Genomic DNA, 13126 nt, shown 5'->3' with positions numbered 1-13126 from the left:
GATCCATGTTGTTCAGTTTAAACACGGGAAAAGGTGACATACAGTGGGAAGAAGCATTACCATACAGATCACCCTCTCCACACAAAAAATGTTTAAATATAAAACGCATGCTTAATAACACAACAATAATACAAAATCTAGTCTGAGTTCTGACTGGAATGTAAAAAAGACATGTTCCTGTTAACTTTTTATTTCTTTGTTGTGTAATCTACACACTGACTCCATATTTCTGTTATCCTAAGCTTTATATGTTGCTTGTTGTCTGTTTATCTCTGTATATCACTTGTAGATTATTCCCTCTTGTATTAGACCAGTCCATCAGTGCTTTTAAATTACATAATAATAATGAATTATTTAATCTAATAGTTGATATTTAGTCTTAATCATTTTTAATGGTGCCTATTTAGGGCGATGGATACACTGGATTGTGACCTTCAGCGCAAAAAAGTAACAGTATCGATGTAAGCTCGATCAACTCGATTACTACTGTCTGCCCATTGACACAAACAATACGTCACATCCACCCGGAAGCGGGGTCACAGCTTGGAGGAGCTCTAAAGTTAAAGTGTTTAGCTCGGCTTTTTCATATATCTCTATAGATTTTTTTTGTTGTTTAACATAAAACGCAAAAATGTCGACAGCTATGAATTTCAGCACGAAGAGTTTTAAACCTCGAGCTCCGGATAAAGGCTCCTTCCCTCTGGATCATTTCGGTAGGAGAGTGTTACGTCATATTTGTTTGGTTAAATAACATTTTACTGTCACTTTTTCCACTAGTGCGCTTTTATTGTCACTATTCCAGACATAGTTCCCGATATCCTTTAAATCTTTTATTCCTTTAAATATTTTATAAAAGTAGCCACAATAAAAAACGACATAAATTAACCCCTAACCACATTTTTATCATAATTTTTATAAAAAAATAAAAAATAAATGTTTTAAAATCTTTTACTAAGTTATCCCACAATCAGAACTGGAGACAGGGAGAGTCAGTGGTGTATAATGTGACCAATGCTGACATTTCTCTCTGTAAATAGTATTTAGAGACCATGTGTGTTTTTGTTAAGTAGAAGGTGACTATAGATGAGTAACAAAGATAAGCTGCTGGTAATAATCCTGAACAAACAATCTCTGCAGCTGTGGGGTTATTTTCTCCACCTCAGACAGATTTCCTGGCTTGAATTAAAGCAAAAGTCCGCTCATATTCAGAATTCAAACTTCTGAAAATACTTTAAATATGAAATTATTACATATTACAACAAATGATCAGAGTTTTTAATTAAAAGTAATATCATTTTAATGTGATTTACTGCAGGCGTCCATGTTTTTCAAAGAACACTACTGCCATCTACTGGTTTGTGACGTCACGGTGCGGTATCGGCTGTTGATAAAGTCCCAGTGCTGTATCTGGTGTTTGTCACAACGCGCTATTATCCAAGTCATCTTGGAGACATTCTCCTTCCAAATGTTGGCTACATAATACGTGTCTTTTATCCTCCCTTTATGAGTTGGCAATCCAACGACGAAGCCGTCGGGAAAGGCGAAATAAAAAAAAAATATATAAATTTTTAATTTTTACCCGATATATTCCAACATCCGACTGCCATGCATGTGGGCAGCTTCAGTTTCACTATAGCTCTTGTGAATTTAATGGTGAAGTCCTCTGGAAATCTTAAATAATTGTTGTAAATAAGGGTTGCTTGTAAAGCGGGGAGAATGGCGCTAGGCTCACCGCACCGTGACGTCACTGCCGGAAGATGTTAGAAGTGAGGTGTCACTATATTTGGGCAAAAATGGCCGCTCCTGAATTCAGTGATCACAACAAAAATGATTGTTTTATTTTATTTTTTTTTACTTATTAACGCCAAATTCATTAAATCACTCTGAATGTATTTGTTCTAGGTATAGATAATGATCCATTTATTATTCCTGGTTGACCAGACTTTTCCTTTACGAGGAAGTCGAGTCCTGGATCTGTTTTGATCGGTTTTAAGTGTTTGGGAGGGCGATCACCTTTAATAAGGAATAAGAAAAATATCCAATAGCTATGATGGATGATTCTGATCAGAGCACTCTCTAGTGTAAGGATGGGTGAAGCCCAGACCATGATCTGTGAATAGTCTGTGGCTTGACCTATAAATCCTAAAAACTCTCTGCAATCTATCTGCTCAGACTCTTTCATATAAAACTGTAACTATATTAAACCGTATCAAAAAACAACTTATGTTTGAAAGCTAACTAAATGTAACAAAGAAGAACGAATGCTAATGCAACAAACTGTACAGTGTGCCCAGTGTCCTTTATTTCCACTATCAGTTACTTTATAAACTGTTTCTGAAACCATCTAGGTATTGTTTTCTGCAAAAATAGATTTTAGTGCCAAAGTGAAAACAACACCTTGCTTTACAGTAGGGGGATGTCAGTCATGTGATCACTAGTGCCTGTTTTTCCCAGATATGATGTTTGGAGTTCAGGCCATAGATCTACCTTAAGGTCTGTGGGGGTTGGCAGTGGCTGTTCTTCTATTTCTATGTGAATATGGAGGCATGTCTCCCTGACTGAGTGGTTTCTGGTCGCCCGACTGATCAAGGCCCTTCTTTCCTCCATGCTGCGTTTAGTCAGAGGCCAGATTTAGAAAGGATCCTGCTCCAACTGCTGCACATCTCCAGATAAAGAGACTGCATACTTTTACAAAACTGTTTTAATAGGTTTTTGAACTTTTTTTTGACACAATAGTGCGGTTTTCACTCTGAAATGCACTATTTGGACAAGTTGTATTTATTTATTTGCTTAGAAATGCTTTTTTGTTCAGGAAACTTAATTGACCGCATTTTTGACTCTAGTTCAAATGCTCAATGTTCAATAGCAAATGCTTTAAAAACTAAGTAACCAATATGTTTGTTTCAGAAAAAGTCCTAAATCATGTTTTCACTTTGGTACAGTGAACAATTTTGTATATATTAACAAAAGAAAGGAGACCACACCCAGAGCAGCTTCCACATTAGTCTGCAATGCAGCAAAATGTGCTGCCCTGTAACCCAGTGAAAAAATAAGAAAACAATGATAAAGATTATTCAATTAGGATTTTTCTCTGCACTATTCATAAGTATATACATCTTGGCTCCAGGGTTTCCTTGTTTCATTAGACCTGTCTTGTCCGTAGTCAGTTGTTGTGGGACTTAACTGCTTCATACCAAAAACATACTTCTAGTTTGAATGTATGGATCCATGAACTGGCTGCAAATGTCTCTTCCTTTATGTTTTGTGGCAAACCAGCTTTAAGTGTATAACTGCTTTGCAGGAGGCTGGAGGAAGAATGTTAGGGTCTGGTTTAATATTGCAAGACCAAAAAAATATATATCATGAGATTATGAAATCAGTTTTTTATTGCAGTTATTCCAAAACAGTTAAAAAACAATCCACTGGACTTAGTTTCCAAGTTTGAAGAGATTTAGCTTCACATCCAGGAAGCTTTTTCTATTCAAAATACTTTATTGCAGTTATTTTGCCATGCAATTTATTGTCCAGCCCTAATTACCTGGCAGGATGTTGTGTTCTGCAGATTTTCTGTAGCCACTCCTCTGGTCTTCCAAATGTTTTGCAAAGTTTAACTATTAAATATAACTAATAGCTTTGGAGAGATAAAATGTACCAGTACTCAGAACCATACTCATTGTCTTCCCCTTTATCAGGGACCGGGTTAAAGGGGCAGAAACTCTCAGACTTACCTCTCGACAAACGTCTCCTTCAGCCCTATTGGGGAAACCATGAGGCCAGCTGACAGTCATAGTCCTTCTGGCGCATCCTGGGTTTTAATACCCCGGGCCTTTTTCAGTTGGATAGGCTCAGAATACCTCCTTAGGGAGGCAACCAGGGGGCATTGGAAAAAGATTTGAGGGCCCTGTCACAGCTTGTCGATTTAGACAGCGTAGGCCTGACGTCCTAGAATCTCCTAAAACGCTGATATACGCTGAACTTTATATGTATTTTTTCAATTTTGGGAGTATGCATAGCATGTTCATAACAAGTCCTGAACTTATGTCTAATGAAGCCTAACGTATGCATAATGCACTGCAGTGTGAGCATAGTTTCATATGCATCAGTTGAAGCTGCTGCCCTCAGGTGCAGCGATGAGCCCAGAGGCGCCTGGTCTGCATAAAAAGCTGTCTTTGATCGCGGTATTAACCTAGCTGCTGTTTACCTCCCCCCACAAAAATAAAATAATGGATAAAAAAAAACAAAAAGGTTTGCAGTCGCAGCAGATTCAGCATCATGTCTGCTAGGAAGTTTGTTGGTTGTGGGCGTGAACGCAGGGAGGATCTATCACACTCACCTTCTCGCTCACCCTATCATTAGGATGCAGTCTGGAGGAGAACTGACAGTTTCCTCCTGTGAACCAACTTTTATATCAAAGTGCTGCCAATACACCATTATACGGTATCTGTACGTTAGACACACGTTCATCTGGAACACGTCAGATACATTGATATCCGTTGGAGATAAGTTCTTGATAAGTTACTCACAAGTTAGGCACAACATTTTGGATAAACTAGACACCACGACTTATGAGTAACTTACACTTAACTATGGGTGGAACGGTTCACAAAATCCACGGTTTCGTGGTCACGGTTTTCGGTTCGGTATATGTTGATTGTTAGGAAAATCTATGATGTCTTGTATAGTACAACACACGTGGAGAAATTGATCAAATTTCTAAGCACCCGTGAGCATCTTGCAGAGGTTGTAAAGCTGGTCCGCTGTTCCAGAGCCGGCACTAAAGCCCCACTGCTCCTCCTGAAGCTGAGGTTCAACAATCGTCTGGACTTTCCTCTCCAGCACACTGATATAGGCCTTTTAAGGCAGGCAGAGAATGTGACCCCCCTATAGTTGAAGCACACCCTCTGATTCCCTTTCCTCATGAAGGGGAACCCCTATCCCAGTCTGCCAGAATAGGTGAACTATCCTTGACCTCCATGCACCCAAAAAGCCCAAAAACATTCAGAGCTCTGACCTACTCAGGGCTCTAATCTAATGGAAGAGTTATTTCCTAACCGTTTGTTGGTCACAGTATTTCAGTTTAAGATTTTTTTCAAACATTTTTTTATTTTTTTTTTAAATGAAATAAAATTTTAACAGATAATAAATTGGGATTTTTTTTATTTCTAAATTCTCTATAATGTTTAGTATCTCAGCCCAGTTTAGACGCCTCAAGTTGCGTTTCAGATTAAAGCCTCTGTCACACCTTGACGATTTATACCAGCATATGCCTGGTGTACGAAAAATCTGGCAAAAACTCTGCATATGTTGTAAAAGTTATGGGCATGTTCTGTATAAATTATGAGCGTGCTGTAGCATGCTGGCAGACATCGACATCCGGCGAGTACATTGAGACATATGCCAGCATATGCCACAAGATGGGCATAAGTAACAGGTAAGTTATGTGACCGTTGACATACGTTAAATTACTATTATTATAAGTTACTCATAAGTCGTAGCGTCTAGCTTATCCAAAACCTATGTGTAATTTGTGCATAACTTCTGCGTAACTTTTTAAGAACTTATCTCCAACGCATATCAACGTATCTGACGTGTTCCAGACGAGCGCTGAATGTGTTTCTAACACAGCTACTGTATAATGGCAGCGTTTTGGTATTAATGGGGTTCACAGAAGGAAACCATCAGTAGTCCAGACTTCATCCCCATCATAGGGTGAGCGAGGAGGTGAGTGTGATTGATTCTACCTACGTTCACGTCCACAGCCAGCAAACTTCCTAGGAGACTTGATGCTGAATTTGCTGCGACTGAAAACCTTCTTCCTTTCTAATTCTTTTTTCATTTTATTCATTCTTTTTTTTTTTTTGGCAGATGGTAAAAGGCAGCTCGGTTAATAATGCAATCAAAGACATCCTTTTATGCAGACGGGGAGCATCGCTGCTCCTGAGGGGAGCAGCTTTAACTGATGCTTTGTATTGCCTCTGCTTTATGCCTAAGTTAGGCCGCCATTGGACATCAGCTATGGACTCGTTATGAATGCGCTACATATACGCCAACTATACGCCCAAAGTAAAAAAAAAAAAGATCATAGAAATTTCACTGTATGCCAGCGTTTTAGGAGATTCTGGGACATCAGGCTTACGCTGTCTAAATCGGTAAGGAGTGACAGGCCCCTTTAAGCCTGATGAGAGGTTTGAAGAAGCCCTTTATTCCAACTGTCATCTTCAGGCTAACTTCAGTCTGCCTAAAATGGGAGATGTCACCAAGGAGGAAAAAAACTGAAGAAAGTGACACTAACTTTACCAAACCTACAAACTAATCATTTAAAAAAATATTGCATTTAAATTCTTAATTTATCATTTTTCAAAGTCAATGTAAGCGCCATTTTGTGAAATTTGGACATTAATAATTGATTTTAGTATGTATTAATGTGTTATGTTTTGTTCTTTATTAAGCAGGTTAAAAACAAGCACATTTGTTTTGTTATTGCCGATTTCGAGATATTCTGTGAAGGAAATGTTACATGCATATTCACTGCGATGTTGTATTGCCCATGAAGGAGAAATTGGTACGTGTGGTGAAGAGGAGAAATAAAATGATGGCCGACGGAGCAACACGGTAGTTTTGCCGTGATGCGACCGTGCTGCGACATATGGTTGTTAAACGCGTAAAACAGACTCTGTGTCGGTCATTTCAACAAAGAGGTTAAATAAGAAATTGAGAAGAAACAACGAATGTAAAGATTAACCTCTACAGTCAAGTTAAAGTCAGTTTTCAATCCACAAAGCAGTTTCTTGAAATTATTATTATTATTAAGACATGCTGTTAAATATATTTATAGATGAAAGTACAGAAGAAAAAAGCAAATTGCCTAATCTGTGTGCTTTGATGCAGCCTTGCATTGTGTCCTGTGCCTCAGCCTTGGAGCACTGTGGCCCAGTTAAACACGATAAGGACTGAATTTCCATCCATCTCCATTTTAAGATGTAGCTTTGTGTCTGGACTTTCAATCTGATTTATGGTGAATTCTTCTTTCAGGAGAGTGTAAAGCCTTTAAAGAGAAGTTCATGCAGTGCCTGAGGGATAACAGCTTTGACAACTCCAAGTGCCGGATCCAATCCAAAGAATACCTGGAATGCAGGATGGATCAGTAAGGAAGCCCATTTAAGATGTTGCTTAAAGATTTTGTTTATTTAGCACAGAATGAGCAGTTTTTCTGTCTTCTTGTGTTTTCTAGTCAACTCATGGCCAGGGAGCCTCTGCAGAAACTGGGATTTAAAGACTTGATGGATCCTCCGCCCAGTCAGGAGGAATCCACACCCCGATGAGGTGGACTTTCTGAAGTCAACAACCAGGAGTCTCCATGAACTTAAAATATTCAACCTGATGTTGTGAATAAGAACACAGCCAGCGTCCAGAGTGAGCATAAAACAGAGAGACTTCAAGGACTGAGCTTGCTGACCCTGCAGGAGGACGGCTGGTTGTAATATATACCTTTCAGACTGTGAAATGAAGTGCTGCATAATAACAAAGTGCTTAAAATAAAAGGTGTGTTTGACTTTTAAAATAAACGTTGAACTGAAAGCACTACAGCAGGTTTAATGAGGGTTAATGACCCTAATGAGGGTTGTCAGTGTGATTTATTGTTATAGAGCCTTTAAAGCTATGAAAAAAAACCCTGAGATGAATGAAACTGCTTTACACTAATTAACAATAACAAATGTTAATTAAAACTGCAACAACACCACAAACAACAAAGAGAGTCAATTCCACCATGTGGATATAATGGAGGAAATAAACCAAAATAAAACTAAGATAAGATGTTTCCATCTGAGGTAACCCAACATCCGGCACAGTAAAGTGAGCATTTAAGGAAAAATATGATCTTATAAAATAGGACAGCAGGCCAGTTTTGGTTTGATGTCCTCCTGCTTCCAAAGAGAGTTCAGTTACAGTTGGTTTGTTCCAGGACCAAAAGATTAATCAATTAGAGCCTGTAAGGATTTTTAAAACTTATTTTATTATGTGGAAATAAGTTAAAGTACTGAATAGCAGAAGTCTTTAGATTCAATGGAAGATGGAACACAGCTGGGACATTTTTTTTTCTTCATTTACAGATGTGTCTTCACTGCCCCTAAAATGTACAGGTAGAGAATAAGCAGCATAGCTGAAAACAGTCCATACACAGGAGAGAATACAGATTGTTTATATAAATATTCAGAAGTATATGAGGTGGATGCATTTAGCTTCATACTGTCCTTTCTTATATTATGTTCTTATAGTGTTTTAGTGGAATGGGGGTGGGGTGGCGGCCTTGTGGTTAGGGCATAGGGCTTGGAATCCTGAGGTTGGGAGTTTGAAACCCAATCCCACAGACTGCCACTCTGGCTCTCTGAGCAAGACCCTTAACCCCTGATTGCTCCCTGGGCGCTCCATGATGGCAGCCCACTGCTTCCCAAAGGGGATGGGTTAAATGCAGAGAGTTAATTTCTCCATTGTGAGATCAATAAAGTTTAATTAATTTTGTTCTTTATTTTTTTTTACCTGTTAAATCTACGCTTCCAAAAACAGTTTAGTTGTAGCTGATTTAATGAAAGGCAATAGGCTGCTTCTACTTATCTGTCAGGGTCATGCTGGTCCTACCTGCAGCAGTCTGAAGGCGAAAGGTGGGGTAAACCCTGGATCACCAGTCTGTTGCATGGCAACACAGAGTCATACAACCTTAGAAGATTTTCAAGACTAGTAAAGAAAAAATGTTTTCCTTTTCTGGAAAAGACTTAAACACAGCTGAGAGCAGAAATCTTTGGATTGACTGGATCTTAGAAAAAGTTGATTTTTGGTTGGTTTGATTCATATTGTTTGTAGGTCATGGAGTTAGACACTGAGCTTGGTGTTTTACTTCTGATTATGGAGAACTACATTGAAGGAACACAGGTGTTGCTAGGGGGCGGTTCTTGTCTTCAACAGTAATTTCTTCCACCTACTGAATCGTTGGGTTATTTAACGTAATCCCTGTTCTTTGATAACAGAGTGAGGTGTTTCACAATGGGAATCACCTTGGCGTGACCAGCTATGGAAGCTCCAATGACATCACGTCTGTCTGTGACAGACAGATTGAGCTGTGTCCGTGGCTCCACCCACATACCAAACTGTATCACAGCCAACCTATGCCTCAACTCATTCTAGGCAGGTTTCTTTCCGTGCCCATGCAAGAAGGGATGAGTGAAACGCCTCACTCTGTTATCAAAGAACAAGGGATTACGTTAAGTAACGCAACCTTCTTTTTCTAACTTCGCTCTGTTTCACTATGCGAGATACAGTATGACTCACTCCCAGATTGCATGATGACCCCGAAGCCATACATGATAGGAATCACAATCCAGGCCTCAGGTAGACCAGGATGTCCCTACTCCAAGCACTGTGTGCGCTAGCGATGGCCGGGCCACATCCAGCCTGTAAAACCTCACAAATGTGTGCAGTGTAGCCCAACTGGCTGCAGCACAGATGTCCTGAACTGACGCACCACGGAACTAAGCCCAAGAGGTGGCCAAGCCCCTGGTAGAATGGGCCCTCACCCCTTTAGGGGGCTCTGATCCTGCACACCTATATGTCAGAGATATAGCCTCCACAATCCAGTGTGCTAATTCAATTCAGTTTATTTATATATCGCCAATTCACAACACAAGTCATCTCAAGGCACTTTACATATCAACCAGATCATACAGTCAAATTGATTTAAAGTTTTCTATCTAAGGAAAACCAGTTGATTGCATCGACTCTAACACAATCCATCACACTAAGCATGCTTGTTGCGACAGTGGAGAGGAAAAACTCCCTTTTAACAGGAAGAAACCTCCAGCAGAACCAGATCACTTGGGACAAACTCTTTAAATAACACTTCATAATGTATTTGTACTAAATAACTATGAGACATGACATCAGATTTTGATAGAAATTGTAATCTTATTCAGATCAGAGAAGTTGTTTAGAGTTACAGAAGGCAGCTGCTCACTTCTCGTGAAGCGGCCCCGATAAACAGTTAAAGAAGCATTTTATACATCTCCAGTGTTGCACATCATCACATCATTACATCATACATGTTAGGAGATAAGGAGACGTCCATGGCTCCAGCTTATCAATGTATTACACTTTGTTTTTAGATCAAGGACATCATTCTCATTCCTTTCACAAAATCTCTGCACGTACAGAATGATGATTATAACGGTATATCTGGAAGGAGGAAATGTCCTGCTTAGATAAACTACTGGGGAAAACATTAGTTTTGAAACACAACAGGCAGGTAATATTAGGTGTAATAAACTTACACATCATCTAGATAATTATGCTAGATCAAGAACAGAGGTTCATCAATGTTATTCTCACTTTTTGGATATCAAAAATCAAAACATAACAAATAGACTAACTTGAAATTAAAGGTTATATTTAACCAAACAATTTGAGATTTTTATAACATTCTCTATTCCTCCAAATGCTCAAAAAGAAAAAGGTAGTGCTCTGAGTCTTCTTGACTCCTCAAACATTATAAAGTTATATCTGAGGATCATAACAAAATTTGTGATGCAAATTCAACCCTAGAGAAAATAGACTTAGAAACAAGAAGTCGCCTGGTTCTGATGGGCTGTAAATAGTAATTTAATTTGAATACATTTCCTGAAAGTGTTGATGAACAAGAATTACCACCTACTAACAAAACTGCAAAAGACAACTCATAACGTATATATATGTAATAACATGACAATAGAATTATAAGGACCGTCTGTGCTATCGCTGATGAATCTCTCAGCTTCATGTACTGGAGACATCACAAATTACTTTATATCAGTCTTGGACTTATTAGACGCCTCAGAACTGAACAATGTGAATAACTGTTTTGTTTTTGTATTTTAAAGGCATCTGACTATCAAGCCTTAGAAAATTTGAAATGGTGGCAATTTTCTATTAAATCTATCAAAATTTGTACAAGAACAATAAATCTAAATAAAAATAGCTTCCCATCTTGACTTGGACTAAAACTCATCTTTATATCATTCTTGTTTAATCCTAAGTATCTTTATTCGATATCAGCACAAAAATACATATAATAAAAGATAGAATATAAGTTTTCAACCTCTCAGTGCATAAAAAAAACTACATTATACCAAAGCTTTAAAGTTTTTCTTTGAGAGTCAGGATATCATTATCCGAAGCAGAAGATATATTCACTTTCATATTGTATTTGTGTCGATTGTTAATACCTTTTTTCTTGTAAAACCACTGATAAATTTTAAAACATATTACATCAGAAATGTGCTCGTAAAGCCAACTTAATACTTTTTCTAGCCACCAACTATATCGTGGAACCCTCAGAGAATTCTTCCTTGTTTGTAGATACTTTACCAAAAAAAGATCTAATGCTCTTTACAGAGTTAATTCATTCTATGAAGGACGAAGCTTTAAAAGACCATTCCTCCTCATTTGATACGGCTGTGAGCAAAATTTGTTTTTATTCTGAACCCTCCACCAGGAACAAATCTGTAAGGTCTCTCTTTTTTTAGAAGCAGATTGCTACTAGGACTTCCATAACCCACAACTGGACACAGTTTGACACTGACATCCAATGAGCCCATCATGGACTTTGTCATTAAAACACTCACAAACAGTCCTTGATATGCGTTCTCTAAAAATCACATTGCATTGTTACCCAGTGATGTGGTAAACTCTTCTTTTCTTTTTCGGCTGAGGATTCCCAGTCATCAAGGCCATAGTCATTCCAAAAAAACAATCAACTGGACTTTGTTTCCAAGTTTTAAGACGTTTCGCTTCTCATAGCATACTCACGTTTTGGACAAAGAAAAGAAGTGGTTTGGGAGGGGCGTGAAGGAAGCCATTTATTTCAAGAAAGAATGAACAACCTTAAACAGAGGGGGTGGACTCGGATTTCAGCTTTCAAAAACCTACAATGCAGCAATTGAGTTGATTTCTTCCCGCTATCATCACAGCTCCAATCCCTTTACAGGGAAATAGAAGAACTGGCCTATTCAGCCAGGCCAACAATTCCATTTAACAACCCCCCTTTCAGAGACACAGACAGGTATGGGACATTGCAGGCTAACAAAGAAGCCAAACGCCCCCCCAAAAGGGATTGACCCTTTTGTCTGATTGTATTTTCATGTTTATAAACAAAAACAAGGCTTTATTGGCCGTGAAGTCTATGCTATTTCTAACATTTGGAATTGAAAAAGCTTCCTGGATGGGAAGCGAAATGTCTTTTAAAAAGTCCAGTGGATTGTTTTTTTTAACCTTTTTGGAATCTTCTTGTCTTGCTTTGCTTTCCTGTCTCCTGATCATTTGAGCTTTTCTTTCCATAACCCAGGGACTGTCTTTATCCTTTGAATTTTGTTGAGTCTTGTGAATATTGGATATGTTCTCTTTTAATGTAATTTCATCTAGCCTTGCTTATCATGTGCTGTTACCTGATGAAGGCATTAAAGCTGTCTTGTTCAACTGATGCCCTTACTTAACTACAATCTGATTAACAAAAAAAAAATCTCTATATTACTCTATTTTTTGCATCCCAAGGTTAAGTTCCTCATTTTTTCCTTTGTATCTCAGATGGAGGCCTGAGTCACAGCAGTCTTATAACAGAAGAGTTTTTCTCCGAATCATTAAATAAATGTCATTTGGACACGGAACTTGGAGAATGTTTTTTTCCCTGCATCATTTCTGCAAAACGTCATTGTCATTTTTTACCCAGAGGGTATATACAAAATGTAATTTCGTTCCGTACAGCTCTCAAGACATTTCCGTTTCTTAAAGTGCATCAGTGGAAAAAATGTAAACATGGTGATCAAATGTAAACATAAGACTGGCAAGAATATAGGCTGCAGCCCCTTTTGTAATTTGAACAACAAAATCTCTTTTTCTGGAGATGCCCTTATAGTGATGTTCCGTAAAAACAAATATATTTAGTCTAATAGCCTTTGCAGCTTTTCTCTTTTACATACGGATGTACTCTTTGGTTTCGACTGCACCTCTCAAAATCATTATTTTTTATCTATTAAATTATATCAATAAATGCATTTTTGTTTTGTTTCATAGCCTATGGACATGTAACACTTGCAATAAAACATAT

General features: G+C 38.2%; 1 protein-coding gene across 1 annotated transcript; it reads left to right on the top strand.

Moving 5' to 3' along the window:
* Nucleotides 1-524: 524 nt before the first annotated feature.
* Nucleotides 525-7620, top strand: LOC107090319 (cytochrome c oxidase assembly protein COX19). Its single transcript, XM_015383633.1, has 3 exons — nt 525-713; nt 7033-7144; nt 7232-7620. Exons 1-3 carry the CDS (start codon nt 632-634, stop codon nt 7320-7322), a joined length of 285 nt encoding a protein of 94 aa, XP_015239119.1. The 5' UTR covers nt 525-631; the 3' UTR covers nt 7323-7620.
* Nucleotides 7621-13126: the final 5506 nt, after the last annotated feature.

This window comes from Cyprinodon variegatus, unplaced genomic scaffold (genome assembly GCF_000732505.1).
Source record: "Cyprinodon variegatus isolate N-32 unplaced genomic scaffold, C_variegatus-1.0 Scaffold290, whole genome shotgun sequence".
Classification (NCBI taxonomy): Eukaryota; Metazoa; Chordata; class Actinopteri; order Cyprinodontiformes; family Cyprinodontidae; genus Cyprinodon; species Cyprinodon variegatus.
Note: the sequence above shows the minus strand (reverse complement) of the source record. Positions and strands in the feature narration are given on the sequence as shown.